Source organism: Candidozyma auris, chromosome 5, assembly GCF_003013715.1.
Source record: "Candidozyma auris chromosome 5, complete sequence".
In the NCBI taxonomy this organism is placed as follows: Eukaryota; Fungi; Ascomycota; class Pichiomycetes; order Serinales; family Metschnikowiaceae; genus Candidozyma; species Candidozyma auris.
In genome coordinates, this window is record NC_072816.1 from 703,236 (window position 1) to 719,534 (window position 16,299).

General features: G+C 44.8%; 7 protein-coding genes and 1 non-coding gene across 8 annotated transcripts; 3 read left to right on the forward strand and 5 right to left on the reverse strand. All coding sequences in view use genetic code 12, as the record gives it.

Moving 5' to 3' along the window:
• Positions 1-812: 812 nt before the first annotated feature.
• On the forward strand, positions 813-1,265 carry GIM5 (Gim5p; the record flags this gene model as incomplete). The annotated part of the gene is made up of 1 exon (XM_029036834.1): positions 813-1,265. One exon carries the CDS (start codon positions 813-815, stop codon positions 1,263-1,265), a length of 453 nt encoding a protein of 150 aa, XP_028888931.1.
• A 215-nt stretch (positions 1,266-1,480) lies between these two features.
• RAD10 (Rad10p) lies at positions 1,481-2,467 on the reverse strand (the record flags this gene model as incomplete). The annotated part of the gene is made up of 1 exon (XM_029036835.2): positions 1,481-2,467. The coding sequence occupies one exon, from the start codon at positions 2,465-2,467 to the stop codon at positions 1,481-1,483; it is 987 nt and encodes a 328-aa protein (XP_028888932.2).
• Positions 2,468-2,596: 129 nt separating this feature from the next.
• On the forward strand, positions 2,597-2,861 carry CJI96_0004583 (uncharacterized protein; the record flags this gene model as incomplete). Its single annotated transcript, XM_029036836.2, has 2 exons — positions 2,597-2,599; positions 2,649-2,861. 2 exons carry the CDS (start codon positions 2,597-2,599, stop codon positions 2,859-2,861), a joined length of 216 nt encoding a protein of 71 aa, XP_028888933.1.
• A 51-nt stretch (positions 2,862-2,912) lies between these two features.
• CJI96_0004584 (rRNA-binding ribosome biosynthesis protein UTP25) lies at positions 2,913-5,039 on the reverse strand (the record flags this gene model as incomplete). Its single annotated transcript, XM_029036837.2, has 1 exon — positions 2,913-5,039. One exon carries the CDS (start codon positions 5,037-5,039, stop codon positions 2,913-2,915), a length of 2,127 nt encoding a protein of 708 aa, XP_028888934.2.
• Positions 5,040-6,403: 1,364 nt separating this feature from the next.
• CJI96_0004585 (uncharacterized protein) lies at positions 6,404-7,777 on the forward strand (the record flags this gene model as incomplete). Its single annotated transcript, XM_029036838.2, has 1 exon — positions 6,404-7,777. The coding sequence occupies one exon, from the start codon at positions 6,404-6,406 to the stop codon at positions 7,775-7,777; it is 1,374 nt and encodes a 457-aa protein (XP_028888935.1).
• A 1,976-nt stretch (positions 7,778-9,753) lies between these two features.
• Positions 9,754-11,007, reverse strand: CJI96_0004586 (uncharacterized protein; the record flags this gene model as incomplete). Its single annotated transcript, XM_029036839.2, has 1 exon — positions 9,754-11,007. One exon carries the CDS (start codon positions 11,005-11,007, stop codon positions 9,754-9,756), a length of 1,254 nt encoding a protein of 417 aa, XP_028888936.2.
• Positions 11,008-11,083: 76 nt separating this feature from the next.
• On the reverse strand, positions 11,084-11,155 carry CJI96_0004587. Its single transcript has one exon. It is a non-coding gene; the product is annotated as a tRNA-His (tRNA).
• A 573-nt stretch (positions 11,156-11,728) lies between these two features.
• CJI96_0004588 (OPT family small oligopeptide transporter) lies at positions 11,729-14,038 on the reverse strand (the record flags this gene model as incomplete). The annotated part of the gene is made up of 1 exon (XM_029036840.2): positions 11,729-14,038. The coding sequence occupies one exon, from the start codon at positions 14,036-14,038 to the stop codon at positions 11,729-11,731; it is 2,310 nt and encodes a 769-aa protein (XP_028888937.2).
• Positions 14,039-16,299: the final 2,261 nt, after the last annotated feature.

Here is a 16,299-nt window from a genome sequence, read left to right on the forward strand (position 1 = left end):
TTTGCGAGGACATCATTTAAATTTTTCGACGACTTTAAGCATTATACCCGTTTGATGCTTCGCAAGTTGCTGAAATACTTCGAAGAATTGGGTGCAAATGCCTCATTACGTATATCGTCGCTTGGTCACCAACAGAATACGCACCAAGACCTACAAGTTTCTTGCAAAAGCATACTTTTAAACAGATAGACCTGTTGAGTCTGATGCTACATTCAAAAAAAGCATGTCAATAAGTTGGGGTTCAGCACTTTCCCCGCTTGAATATTAGCTCGACACAACCATATACTTCAATTAGGAAAGACGTGAATAATTCAACAAGTTGCCTCTCGTCTTCAATTCATTTACTTTACTAAAAAATTATTTTTTTTTTCGTATTGTGTGTGTCGTTCAGCACATGTACAGTGAGTGATGGTAAGCTAGAAGCTGCACATCCGGGTCTCCTCTCCTGCTCAATGCCAACTGATAAGTGGCCAGCTTCATGATATCAAAGCTTATTCATCTTACTGGACTTCTATCTGAGTACTGCTTTAATTCTGCTTTACTACCTACAATCACTCAATCTTTTCGACGATCTGAGAGTATCTTTTTGCACCCAAATCTATGAGATCATCGCCGCTGCAACTTTCAAAAAAAATAAGCTCAATTCTAGAAGCCTTCCACCAATATCATAACCTCATACATTTCTCTCAAATTTAAGTTATCAGAGATTGCCTTTTGATCCCCTCATCCACGGCATTGATAGTCTTCCACTTAGTGCGAAATTTGCAATCGATATAAAGTGTATCAGTACTCATCGAAAGGCACCATTGCAAATGAGCCAGCGCAAGATCGATATTTCTCAGCTCGAGCCCCAGCAGCTTTTGGAAATCAGAAAATCCACGGAACAGGAAATCCAGCATTTCACTCAATCGCTCCAGGCTTTGCAGACGGCCCAGTCGAAGCTCCAAGATTGCGTCAACACCATCGACAACATGGAGTCCTCAAAGGGTGAAGACTTGCTTGTGCCAATGACGGCATCTTTGTACTTGCCTGGAAAAATCGCTCAAAAGGATAGGTATTTGGTGGATATTGGAACAGGCTACTTTGTGGAGAAAGATGCTCAGAGCGCCAGGAAGGTGTACCAGAAGAAGCTTAGCAAATTGGGGGACGACGCGAAGAAGTTGAAAGAGATCTTGGTTCAGAAGAACGAGATTTTAAATAATGTGACGTTAGTCTTGAGAAAGAAAGTGATGGAGCTGCAACAGCAGCAGGAGGGACAGAAGTAAGTACTAAAAGTGCACGCAGGCGGTGAAGTTGCACTGTTGCAGATTCTGTAGTATGTTACAGCTACTTCGAAGTAACAAAATCTTGGCAGAACATCTGTGTCATCAATTAGATGCCTCACGACACAGCTGATCAATTGGTCTTATGTATATAGCTACCAGAGACGGCCCACCGACAACACTTGCCTGCAATGTTGTCTTTCTAGTCACCAGTCGACCTATGCATTGCCAGCCTCATAGTCCTTATTAAAAATGAACGGTTCAGCAAACGCTGCTCGTAGATTTAAAAGTTTCCGCTCCCCAAGTCCCTGAATGTGAGAAAGCCCATTGGTTTCAGTTGCCATGGTGACAATAGACTTGAACGACTTGCAATTGGCCAAAAGATTGGCAACGTCTGTCTTATTGACGGCCCTCACAGTGGTCAACGAGCTTACTATTGTTGAGTTGTAATCTTCCTTTTTGAGACCCTGGATCGACAGGTCTACCTTAGACCTGGCCATCTCGTTCTGCTTGAAATATGCAATGTAATTACCTGCCTCTTCAAACAGCCATGCCACCACTATCGACAAATCGTGACGAACACAGATCGCCAGTAAAGAGCGAATGGCGTCTTGCGGAGAGTCGATATCCACCACGACTAAAAGCACCCGGAGCACCTCATCGTTATCCTGCCGTTCCTCCACAATTGAGCTTCCTCCTTTCATTTTTTCAATTCTCCTCCAGACGTACTCAGGTCGAAGCTTGTGGTACTTCAAGGAGAGAAAAATCACCTGAAGAGTGGCGTTGATGTAGTAGTCCAGAAGAATCTGCCCATTGTACATCCACGGCGTGAGCTTCATCAGCGGACTCTCCAAAAGGGGATTACCCTTCTGTGAATGTGCCACTTGCACCGACGTATATGTTTGTACGCTTTCTCGGACTCTCCTAGATCCTACCGGCCGGTTAGGTCTATGGCGATTCTTGGGCGGTTGAGCTTGCCCAGGCGGCTGAATTTGCGCAGTAGTATCAAGGCTATTTCGAGAAGAAACAGCTACATTCTTTGCTGTGCTTTGCTCCCTGGGAACTGGAGATGCTGCAGGTATCTTACTCTGCTGGGGTTGCTCAACCTCTTTGCTCGCAGAAGGAGAAGTGTCGTAAGACTCACGCATCTTGCGGACGCCTTCTAGAATGCTGGCAAACGACGACTGGTCGATATTTTCAGACATCTCGAGTTTTAGTGCAAGGAAGGATGTAGTTTGAGTCGTAACTATGGTGTATATCAGGTTCGCGATATCTCAAGTAAACTCCATCTACACTTAGATCTTTTTCCACCTTTCTCACAGCCAGACGCTCACATGGTATGTTGCGGCGAAAATTGCATAACTTCATCTCGCTTACTAACGTTAGTCTGCCCTTTTCAACTTTCAGTCGTTGCTTCTAGTCATTTTGTTGGCTATTTGCACTTGCACCTATGTCCATGCCACTTGGCCAGCGCTTTTGGACAAGAACAAGAGCGGTGCTTTTGGCGTCTTTTGGAAATTTGCCCGTATTGGTGAGCGTTTGAGTCCCTACGTGGCAATTGGTTGCTTCATCATGGCGTTTAATGTTCTTTCAGGATAAGATTTCCTGGGCGAGTTCCTATGTACACTAGTTAATGTATGACGATATTTTTCACCTGAACTCATAGGTTTCGTTGACTGAGTTGCAGAGGATTGGAGCCCTCTCGTTGCCCACGATTCGCTCTAAGGCTACCGCATCCCATTTCGAATAGAGCGTCTTGACGAACGAGAGATCAATGTCGGCTTCTTCCTTGAACACAGACTTGGCCACAAACCGAAGAAGCTCTTTGTAGAACAATGGATTGGATGGCGGCTCATAGATCAACACGGTCTTCACGCCAGCGATCTCAAACCGTCTGAAATGATGCAATCTTTCCGTGTACAACATAACTTTGATCTTGCCAGTCTGGAAGTTGTGGCGTGTTTTGGTCACCCTTGATTGAGAGGAATACTCGTCAATAGATCCAAAGTTGAGCTTTGTGTTCTGCTTCATATGGCTCTTGATCCTCACGTAGTCGAAGTAGGAAGGGATGTATATCAAAAGTCCGTCTTCATACAGAGTCTGTTTGCTGATAGACGGGAGCACTGAGTTGATGAGAAACTTGAAACGAGCCTCATAATTAGATACTGGATCGGGCGACTCAAACCGCTGGAAGATTTGCTTGATTTTGATACCAATGGAATTCATAATGCAAGTTTGCGTGGTGATCTCTGGCTTGTATCTGGTTTTGCCGGCCACGTTCTGTGACTTGGATAGAATACTGTTGACAACGGGTGTGGTGAACTCGCTGAAAACCAAAGTTTGACGCAAGAGACTCAGCCTATCATTGATGGCCCACATTCTAATTCTTGAAAAGTCAGCTCCATGCGATTCCTTGGGGATCTTGTTGATATACTTCATCACTGTATTAACGTGGTCCCAATTTTGCATCTCGATCTGGTTTGCATGGTCTATCACAAGAACCTCAATGGAAGACAAGAAGTCATACTGTCTCTTCGACTGTTTGGGGTCCTCAAGGATCATGGAAAGTCCAATTGGTGATGCTATCAACACATCGGATTTGTAAAAGGAGGAATAAAGCTTGAGGGCTTTTCTTGTAAACTTCAATCCTATACTGAAAAAATCATTTGAGTTGCCCTTGAACATCTCCTTGAAATCTGCGGGCTTTGTCTCTGAGGGGCCACCAGGTTCGTAAAATTCCTGCTTAAACCGCTTTCTATTTTCCTGTTGGTCACAGCCAGAAAGCTTTATGAGAAGCTCGACAAGTTCGTATGCTGCGTTTCTAGTGGGTAGAAGAATTAATGCCTTCGGTCTGGTGAAGCCCTGGTCACGAAGCTCTGGTTCTTCTGTGGCCCCGTCAATTCTGCCCTCCCTGACATCTTCTAGAAACTTTTTTAGTTTCTCGTTGTTTTTCATGACTCTATCTCTAGTCTTGAACACATGGTTCAAGACATGCAATGCGTACAATCTTTGGTACGTTGTATTTTTGTAAGATTTGGAAGGAAACATGACATCTTTGTAAGCAAGAAATTCGTCAAGCAATGTCTTATCCAAGGGCTTGAGATCCCCAGAGTAGTTCTTAAGAAAGGCTTCGCCAACCCTTCTTTTGATGCTATGGTACTGTCCAAGATGCAGTTGCAGTTTGTTGAATTTGGGGACGGAGAATTCTTCTCCTGGAGGCGTTTGCAGAACAGCGGTGTATATCGTGTTTTCAACCTTACGCTTCTCGGAATGCCAGGGTTTCTTCTCTGCCATAGCATCCGCCTTGCGTTCTATGAAATCCTCAGACACCAAATTGAAATGACTCTCGAAGGGGTCCTTCGAGAGAATGTCTTCGTCTTCTTCAGCATCAACATCCTCAACTTCAGACCCTTCCCCTTCCGCATCGTCCTCGGCTTCTTCTTCCTCCACGTTGAACCCAGCGATATCCTCCAGCTCCTTTTCCTTAGCTTTCTTTGCAGACTTGTTTCTGATTTCCGGATGATCGCTTTTCAAGAGCGTAAGTAATGCATTGTAGGCCAATCTTTTGTCTTCGCCAGCGGGTACCAGCTCAGCTTCCTCTTCCTGAGGCTCCTTCAGCTCCACCTCGGAGTGATGAGCATCGCCCTCCTCATTGGCCTCTGGCTCTTTGTCTCTGCGTGTTGTTCGCTTTATTTGCCTGAGCTCTTGTCTTCCATATTTCTGTCTGGGTCGTTTTGTGCCATTCGAGCTTGGCTCCTGAGCTGTCCTTTTTACCATCAACAGTGGAGTTGTAGTAGTAGTAGAAAGTATGTGATGAGGTGAAGAAGTGCAGGATACATCGATGAGGTTTGGAAGAGATGAGCTGAAAGGAAACGGTAAAGTTCATCAAGGTGAAGAGTGACGAGGAATTTAGGTAAATAGTGGATCTGAGTGGTTTTGTTGGAAGAACTTGCTAAGTTTTTGAGAGAAATGGTGATTTTGTAATCTTTGTCTGGTATTGCCTTTGCGAGTGAAATAATGGCTACCAAACGGGTGAAGATAGAGAGGGCCATGAAAATTTTTGAAAAAAAAAAAAAAAAAAAGAAAGAGAATGACGTAGTTTCTGGAGAAAAATTGGATACTCTGCTTTCTTTGCTTTTTAAGCAAAAAAGTGAGTAATGTAAAAGTCTATCGCCTCAGCTACGCAATGCCATTTATCCACTTTTGGGACAAACAACAGTACTAAACAAGTCAATTGCACATCCCGTTATAATTTTTTTTGTGAATACCCTGAAAAAGCAATATAGAATTCGTGAATTGTCAATATATTTCAAGGGTATCACCCACCCCAGCTCTCCCTTGCTTCGGTGGTGAAGAAACATGAAACAAGAAGAAGGTAGAGAATAAAAAAGCTCACACGTAAAGCTCATGCTTTAATGAATTGCGGCTACTACAGCTCATCTTCATCTTTAGCACCTCGTAAACTCATCAATGTGGTGGCCTCGAAAATCCTTCATTTTCGATGCTCTCGTTTACCGATGTCGCTTATTTCAACTTCCTTCCAAAGCTGCAAAGGCGCAAGCCCTCCCTAAAATCCATAGAGATGTTTCATATAACCAGCTTTGGCATCATATTTGTTGTTGTTTTTTGTGAGTGCCACATCTAGGTGTACAATGTTCACAGAAGACCCCCATTCCACACAGCCCACTAAGCTTTTTTAGCATATCCTGAATATCAAGATTTTGACACTACCCAGCCAGTAGAACGTCGCTTGGAAATTCCCAAAAAAAAAGTGAACAAAACACTTACATCCATCAAATCCTGTCCAGCAGCTGCTCGTGCTAGGCACACACAAATGGTTGCAAAACTCTATGCGCACGATATCCCTTAGCCGTCTCCAAACAGTCACAAGATGGCTAAGGCAAACAAACACAACAAAATCAAAATTTAACCACACCCGTTATCTATTTCAACTATCTAGCATATAGACCACTCCAATTCCTCTACCTCAAATATCCCGTAACCCTTCCCCTGACCAAATGCTCTTGGGACCTGGGGGACCACCCTGAAAACCTGTATACCTCCCTTTTCTCAATGCAAACTTTCCCTTCTCCCCTTACCCTTCCCCCATCACCATCCTACTACCACTTTCTCCCCTGGCCATGCGAAAACTCACGAACTTCGTCAGGTCGCTCTTCTCCATCGCGTACTTGGCCTTGATCGTGCTTACGGTGCCCCTAGCATTTGACTTGGGCGGTGTTGAGTGTGGGCTCACATACTCCCTCACCATTGTGGTGCTATACTTTCTTCTCACGTCTGTCAGGCTTCTTTGCAAGCGGTTCCCCGTGCTCAAGCTCTTGGTCCCGCTCTACTATGCCCAGCACGTGTTTCTACCGAGTATCTTGATGTACATCATTCTGTACTGCCAGAACCAGAACAGCAGGTCTTACTTTGCTGTGGTGGCCGTGTGGCGCTACATTTTGGTCCACCTGACCCCAGTGTTCACCATTGCCGAGGGTTTTTGCTCGTTGCTTTTGCTCCAGGCGATTTCCCAGACGTTGGACTGGCTCACTTTGTACAAGTCTGATAGCTGGCTCTTTGTTTCGTTAATAGGCTCCGGGTTCACCATCACAGGCGCCTTGTACTTCTTGTACAGAATCTACGTGTTGCCCTTCACTATTGAGTTGGGCAGCGCCTCGCTTCTAGGCTCCTTTTTGACGTTGACCATCGGGCTCGGTTTTTATGGAATTGTTTCCGGAAAGGGCTCCATGATCGAGTCCTCCTTGTTGTTTGCCTACATTGTGCGCTGCATCTACGAGATGTTCCCTCTGCTCTCGGATAACGCTGCTCAGACATTGACCCACCTCTTCACCCAGACGAAAATCAATTTGCAAAACGAGATCCCCAGGCTCCCTCCGCCTCTCACAAATACCATACTGGCTGTGCTCCCCTTCTTGGCACAAAACTTACCGGGCTCTTTCAAAACGATATGGGACTTCTTTCTTTCTTCGGCTGAAAAGCTCACCTTACCGTTGGTTGTGAATTTGGCCTACAGAATTGGTGTCTTCTACGCCGCTACAAAGATCATCCCCTCCTTATATCATCGCCTACCGTATTCTCCGCCAAGAACACCTCCGCACATCAGCTCACGCCTGTCATCATCCGCATCCATTTCCCCCATCTCTCTGAGCTCTTCTACGTCTCTGCAAGCAAACGAGAAAGGCAACGAGCGTCTAAAGATCAACCGCGCCCGTGCAAGGGCTCGTCCATCCACTACAATAAGGTTGATCTATGCATACTCCCCTTGCATCATTATTGCCGTTTACACTCATATGATGCTTCTGTATAATGGGGAGCTTGGCTCCGAGCTCAAGCTCTGGGGCTGGTGGGCTTCTGCCCCGAAGGATATGGTGATCATCGTGCACCCTTGGCAATTCTGGAACTGGGTCAAAATGGGCACCACTCTTCTACTCTACATGTTAGAATTATCTGGCGACTCGAGCTCGGCCATGACTAGCCACTGGCTGGTGAATTGACCAAACCACTTCCTAGGTGTGTGTTGGGACAGTCAACCGTGGGTCACATTTGCAGCGCTTAAATTCGATTTGCTGCTTACCATAAGTTTTTTCTTCAACGATGTACTATAGTTAATTTTAAATTTTACAAAGTGGTATTCTGTAAGTAACATTTCAGTAGGGTGAATTTCACAACGCTTAGGTCATGACCGGATGATCTCTTCAGAAAAATTATGCAAATCTCGTCCACGAAAGAAAACCAGCCATCTTTCCAGACTGTGAAATCCTCTCAGAGCTTGACTCTATGTTTGCTTTGGTATTTCATCATTCAAAGGCGGTCAAGACAGTTCAGTATGAAATCCACCCATACCCAAATGATAATTACAAAATGAAGTTCGGTACATTTGACTGTACAAATATCTCATCTAGAAATAGATATCGAACTTGAAAAAAAAAGTAAGGAGGGACGTTCATAGACAAGAGTGAGCTCCATTGGGTTAGCCAAATTGGCCATTTGCTATACCTATCGTTTAGGACACGTCGTCCCAGTGCCGAAAGACAAAACTCCAGAAAAATCCAGAGGAAGCAACGATGGCAGCATCAAGAGTGCCCACACAGCAACAGCGGTCGTGAGCTCAGTTGTGAGAAACAAGTACAGCCAAAGACCTCGTGATTCCTCGTTTTCACCACCAACAAACTGCCCTGAGCAAAGCTCATAAAGTTCAAAGGAACAAGCAGGTATTGGATTTAAGTGATGGAGAAAACCACAGAGGTAAATGACGTATCCTTGAAACCAAGACCAGCGGCCACTGCTGATAAAGTGACGAGCCTTATTCCTTCAGCCCGCCATCGTGCAAACGGAGGAATTCTTCCGTTGCGTTTCCGCTGTCACGGCCGGAGACTTTCCCCGAAGCATTAGTCATTTTGCAGACCTGGCGAAAACGCCATTACGTAGGCTTCGAAAACAAATCGTTGTCTATGAACGTGAAGAAAAAAGAGAAGCTGAGCGATGCGCTCTGGTTATATAGTGGGTTTTTCGTGCGTGCGCGGCCCAAGGAATAGAGATTAGGGTTTGAAGAAGATAAAGAAGTTGACATTTCTACACCAGAGGATGCATTTCAGGAACTTTTGATATCATTAGGAGATCAAGAAGTTCAAGGTTTTGTGGTGAGAATTTCAGTTTCACGTAAGCCAATAGCTTGTTGGATTATTTTACAATTTGATGATCTCTGCGATTTTGCAGCCATTTGGTTGCAGACGAACCACCATAACTCTTTCCCAACGGATTCCCACTAAAAAGGGGAAGGCGATAAATTCGCATGAGATAATTTAGGCAACACGCACATATTGACTCACCCGTTATGGCGCTCAGATACGACCATGTATCGGCGATCACTAGCAAGACAAGCCAAATTCCCATTAAAGGCCGTACATTGGTGTACTACGTCGGGACCTTTCTCCGTACACTGTTTGAGTTTCAGTAAATGATTCTCTCTTAGGGAAATGACGTTTCCAGAAGCCTTATGATCACGATTTGTGATGGTCACTCAGTAGGGTCTCAAAATGAATTCTCACACTGTCGATTCCATCTTCTTACCGATAGGGATATGTTCTTTGGGCTAGCCTGTTAGCTACCTCAGAGTTGATGTTTCTCGATGTTTTACGATAAGCCAGGTTTGAGTAATCTCACGCAGAACCACATTGCACTGTGGTTGAGTATGAGAGCAACTCCTCCCCGGTAGCCACAAATGCACGACACAATGGTCAATGTTGCTTGTTGAAGCCGCTCTTCAATTCACGCTCGTGACATTTTAACTCCCCGTGTGATGGTCTGTTGACAAGATCTCGAGCTCAAGATTTATATATCACTGTGAATCATACAATGGGTTCGAGGTTTGTTTGTTACCATAGACTTACCCACACTGGCACAATATGTCAGCCATGGAGATGGAAATATAAGATGTGTAGGAGACTGATACGCATCGAGAAACAAATTTTCAAAAGATTAATTCGCTCATGGAATTGGGCAAGAACGATACTAACCTGTCGTATGCGCGGGCCCCGGTGCCACAGTAAACGACAGATGGAGAGCGGCCCTCATAAAAGATTAAGTCAAAAAGTACATGGTACAACTCGCGTAAGCCTTTGCTTTTGAAAGAACTGCCCATTGGCCTCAGATGCGCCTGAGACTTCAGAAAGTCAGATCCATAGGCACTACGCATTTCCTCGCTCCACAGTCGAATCTCTGCTTCGACAATCGTGGGCACACTATCTGAACCAATTGCAGCGCCTGTTTTCGAAGTGGCAAGGTTCAAGTTTCCGAGACGCACTTGCGTAACGTTTATATTCTGGGGTCTCAACTCCTTCGCTAGTGTAGTAAAAATATCCTTCATGCTATTTTGCAAGACCGACTCAGGCCCGTGGTAGGGCATTCGAAGCGAGCTCACGATGCTGGGCACTATGGCCACAATACTGCTTTCCTGCTCACGTACAATATCCAAAAGACCCGAACAGAGAAGCTTCGTGGTTACGTTCAATCGAAAGAGCAGTTTCTGCCATCCAGGCTCAGACATGTTCTCAAGAGGGCCAAGGGGGAAGTATAGCGTGGGCGCAAACACCACCGCAGAAAGCCGAAGGTAGTGAGCATCGGCGCCTGGGAAGGGAACCACACTCACATGTAGAATCTTGCGAAATTTCGCAAGATGAGCATCGTAAGTATCCTCAACCAAATTCAAATAGTTGATGTCGTCAGTGATTTGGTTTGACTGGATGTACTTATAGTCCTTGTCATCAAGAATGGTCAAGTAGACAATGAATCCACGCTTCTCGAAATCGACAGCGATCAACCGGGTCATTGGTTCAGTGGGAGACCCGACTACCAAAACAACATCTCTGCGGGCGCCATTGGCGAGCTTGGGCACTCTTCGACGAAGCTTATTCTTCAGCTTGGGGGTATTGATATGGTTGTATAAAAGGTAGGTTGATACCGTCAATGAAGTGGCAAAACACGATATGAATGCAAGCTTGTGGTCCTGGATCAATTTGGAGAGACGATCCAATGTCTTTTCTTGTGGCTGTGGAGGCGGATGGTCCTCAGATTTGAGTATGGAGAAGATCTTCAGGTTGAATACCTGATCCAGGCTAGGGAGCGAATCATTGACCATTTGCAGCAGGGAGTTGAGGATGCCACAAACGGAATGGTAGGCCAGGCGTAAAGCGTCTGTTGCGGCCAGAACAGGTTCAGCTACCATGAGGAAAAAGGTGGTGAAGATGATTTTGATTTATGTAGGTAACTCAGGTTGGTGGGGGCAAAAAAAATGAAACCCTTGCCGGCCCCAGGAATCGAACCTGGGTTTGTTCGGCCACAACGAACTGTACTAACCACTATACTAGACCGGCGCGCATGACACAACTTGAAAAACAACAAACTAAATCGAGCAAATTGAGATATATTTATCCCCACAAACTTAGGTTTTTGTATTTTAAAGCCTCATGTTTTTCTCTTATCTAAGTGCTATCAACTTCCTCTAGCTGAATCCGGCCTCAAAAGGCCAATATAAAGGGTTTTAAACACCAAGAGGAGTAGCATCATTTGTACATTGGCAAACCGTACGTCTTTTGTTTAATTATACACGGCATCATTTTAAACATAATTTTCATGTTTGGGATATGTAACAATGTCCAGGTACTTTGTGGCCTGATGATATCTACAGGGACTTACACCTTTGTAGGGTAAGTGTCTCTAACAATTGAATCTGATTGAAGGTTTGTTTCTATAGTGATATAGTTCTATACTTTAATCGGAATATGTCGTCATAAAAATAGCGATACGGCCCGTCGCTCTTCGAATAAACTCGATTATTGACTGATAAGAGCATTCAAAGACTTTTTCCAGCTTAAACCCCTAGCATTCTCAGGATTCAATCCATCTGCTTCATACTTCTTCTTCACCGAAAGAAATATATGCCTCGTTTAAAATTCATATCCGTCAGGTTTTGGAATGATCTTTGAAAAATGAGGGCAGCCTTGGGCATCACATCCTTCCTTCGCCACTTGCGTTCCCCACCAGGAGTAGTTCTTGGAACCACCAGTGTAGACGACACAGAAGTAAATTAAAATTGCTGCTATGGCGACTCCACTATCAAGTGCCACCGAGCTAACCAAGTTGTATTTTCTCCACCAAGAAGTGTACTTACGGTGAATGAAGTAGTTGAAAACGGCAGCAGTAGCAAACCAACAAGAAAAGTTGTACCCTGTGACACCAGGTATATTAGCAGCACCGCCAAAGAATAGAATAGGGTCAAATCTCCTGACCCAAGTATTTGGCCTAAACTTACACCAAACGAAATGGACAATAGGCACCAATGCACCAACAAGGAAAAACCACAAGACCCAGTCATACCTGCCTCCTGGAGCAAAGATCTCACTTCCAAACAAACCCCACATCGAATGGGTGTTGAAAGCGGTCTTCTGCTTACGGCAAACCATGTTGTTTCTGGCGTGGGGAGTACAGATATCATCAATATGGTGCAACAAGTAACCTGTCACCGATGGCGACACTAAAGCAGCCCATATGCCTCCACATAACAGCAAGAACATGACATGCTTGGGAGGAACCCTCATGTAATGGCCCATCTTAGCACCTTGAGCCATGTGCATACCGTGCTGGATAATACTGAAGCCGAAGGAGTAGAAGTAGAGTAAAGTGTATGCGTTGCCCTTATACCAATTAGCGGAGACTATTTCGAAGAAGCTCTGTAAAGATACAATTGTGTTGGCCCTGGCTTCAAGAAGCGAGAGAGGCACAAACATCGTGGAGCCGATGAGAACTGAGACAAAATATCCGCCAGCATCAATGGGAGAATTGTCCCATCCTTCAGAGAATGCAAATCCAAGTCCCAACCCAACAGCAATCATGACAAAGTAGATCCATTTGGGGAATTCCTTGTAATGTCTAACTGCCTTGTTGAAGATATCCTCGTGTCTGCTACGGTTCACCCATGGCAACCAAATCTCCGAGTAGAACTTGAGAACGGTATGGACGACAAGAGAAGAAAAGACGGCAATACCAAGAGCCAAACTCATCAAAAATGCAACAGGCATGAATGCATGTGAATAGGATTCAAATTTTTGTTTGTCAAGTTGCCAATTGCGGTCGACAATCTCGGAGAAATTGTACTGCTTTCCGTGCATATCAAACACACTATTACTCATGATAGGCATGTGGGCAGTTTCCCAGTGGTTCTGGTAGTAGAGTCCTGGCATGATAATCCAGATCCAGAAAACAAATGAGACAAACATTGAGGCGACAGCGAAAAATGGAGTAGTCAAAGGATTGTTTATAGAGGTGATTTGTGTCCAGTCGAGAGTGAGCGGGAAAAGCCCAAGACCCGTCTTCACTCCAAAAACCTGTGACAATGCAGCACTATCAGGCTTGCACCAACTGATCCAGGCACCAATTGTGGAAAAAAATGGGAAAATGAGGTCTGGAAACCAGTAGTATACAAACGACCCCAAGAATACAATGACAAAAAAGATATAGCGGGGCATTTTCCACCCGTGTACCACCGGATTGTCCCTTGAGTAGATGGTCTTGAACAAGGCAATGTTGGAGAGCACTCCCGGCCAGACTCTTTCAGCAGGAGTGATCATGACGTCTCTGAATATTCCAACAAGGCCGACAGACTGGATGTAGCACGACATGTTGAAAAGAATCTGCCTGCCGATGCCAATGTCCTTCTTAAAGTATTTTGTGTCTTCAATCACCAAATTGTTCACCAAACCGGCACTGATGACAACGTTGCAGAATATGAAAATGCATGTGTGCTCTTTATAATTGAAAGGGCCCGGGTTCAAGCTGAAAGAACAGTCAAAGGGAAGAGTTACAGTCCACGCAGGGACAATATAATGCCATGCTTGACCGAGAGGCCACGAAATTACCTGTATCACGACCACCGTGATACTTATAGTAGGGAACCTCATGTTGAAGAAAGCATCAACACCAGCGATAAATGCACCCAAGCAAACAGCCATAACCCACATACGTAAGGTCAACGAGGGCAAGTGCTCATCGTCGTCTATTAAGATGGCCATGATGTCACCTTCATTGAACTTGAAACCATCGTCAGTGTCCAAGGTGTTTTTGGACTCAACAGCCGCCAAGGCGTAGTCTCCGAGATTCTTCTCATCTGTAGGGAACTCTTCACCAATGTTTGGCTCTGAGCTTGATGGAACCTTTAGGGCAGAGTCCTTCTCCGCAGAAGCATTTTCTGAACGGGACATGAAGATTTAGATTTGATCTGATCTATCAGATAACGAAGACAGAGATATGAAGCAGTTTATGTACTGCCTGAACTGATATCACATTGACGTCTTCATATTCCCCATGGTCTGCGCCTTCATGGTTTTGCAGTCAGCTTTCTCCAAATGATTGGCCATTGCATTGTCTTCGACACTTAAACGCAAGTGCCTCGGGTACCCGAATCCCGATCATTGGCCTAGCCCTCGAGAATTGCGCATCCTTTCATAACTCCCCAATTCGATGAGGTAATCATAGTAGATTTTACAGCCTTATGCATAAATCTCGCAGGGATTTTGACAGCAAAACACGGGTTGGGCTACAAACCTTGCATGAACCTTCTACACCCAAGGTCTCTGCTCGCAAATACATTTCGAGGGCCGTTTACACTTTGAAAGGGCGGTATATTGACTATACTGTTTCTACCTGAGAGTTCCCAAAAAGCGCAGTAGTTAACAGTATAGGTGCAAACGTCTGTTGGTGATGTATGTCTCTCCTTCGAAGGAGCATATCAAAGGGACCAAAAATGAGAGATCGTTTCACGTCGTAACTAATGCATTTGGCGGTGAGCATTTGACGGTGAGTACTTGAAAAAACCAGCAGGTGCTCCTACCAAAAACTGCCGGGCCTTGGCAATTCGCATCTGCGGGTCTCTTGTAGTATTCGCCTTTATCCTGGACGTTCTTGACCTCAAACAGATTGTCAGGATCGATTTCGTCAATTCTTTGGGGAAGGTTAGTTTTGTCCACCATTGGGCGAAAAGACCCCACTCGGTGTCTTGCGGAGTAAGTGGACGTATAAATGGCTGGTAAAGAATTCCGAAGCTCGGACCGGCTTACCTTGATAAGGGCTACAAGCTATGCTCTCCAGATTGAACTGCCCTCGAAGCTTCACCCTATGATCCTAGCAATCCTCGCTTGTTAGGATACAAGCTTTACGAATCAGGTATGGTCGTTACTTCTATTATACTTCCTTATGAAATCCTACGAAGTATGGCAAGGCTACGCCCTCATATAACCCTTGTCGGATACTTTCGGGTTATCTGCTTCCAAAAGGTGCACAGTGAGGCGCCGTATCTCAAGGGCATCTCTGGTCAGGAAGCGCAAAAAACACTTATCATTGGCCGCGATGGCTGCAAAATTTGGGTAAGGTTTTTGGTTGGTCGGAGGAAATGGCAAATATGCGGCGTCGATCCGAAGCGAGTCGAAGCGAGATGAGCGTTGCACTTGTTACCTGATTAGGGAACATGGCCGCGATTTTGACAGGTTCTTGACAATAGGTCAAAGCAGGTTTGACAGATTCGAGCATATCGACGGTCTGTTCCAAAATCAGTACAAATATACATATCTGGGCAATTTCGATACGAGGTGTCAGTTGTGCGTTTTGGTTTTTATGAAGTTAACGTGGTTTTGACCCCCTTATCTATGGCGTGTGTTGACTGAGCCTGACAACGTGTGAGATCAAGAGTACTACAACAAAATCCACAAAAAAAGGAAGGGGCCTTGCTGATATGTTAGAGCATTTAGAAAGCTGGTCTATTCACAGAGTGACTTTGTGTCGAAACAGGTGAGACTTCGGAAACAGCGACGGCCCGGAAAAAATGACATAACCAAGGATAACCAAGGATAACCAAGAATAACGATTGTTAAAAGGTCTACAGTCGATGTACCGAAGTTGGAGCTGGTCAACTATAGGGATGGTCCTAAAACCCGAATCTGAAAACGCTACATGTATTGAGTCGTACCCACATGAATTGCCTCGGTGACCTTACTAACTGGACTATGAAAATGTTAAAAGTAACGGAATACAACTGAATTAAAGAACGGTGGTCAAGACTCCATTTTAAAATGAATAATCAAACTTGTAATACAAGTTGGACATAATCCAAGTGTTTGCCGCAAACGCTACTTTGAGACACAATTTCAAGTTGGCAAGAAGGCTCACGGAAGAAAATGATCGCTCAAATTAGAGTACTACTAAGAAGTACTTCAAGTGCCAGGTTCCTGAGCTGATTCGTTCCAACAGATGATGTGCTTAGCCGGTAGGCTCTCCTCTTTAAATGCTCAACGGCAAAATGCTAAATATAACTTTCTAAAGCATGCTGCACGAAATCTCTTGATCCAAAACTTGTTTGTTAAAGAACTGAATAATGTTTAAGGGTAATTATTGTTATCGCTTGAGTTTCTTGAGTCCATTTGAGGATGAGCCCGACTCGGCTTATCTGAAGATACGATCCGATCTTGGC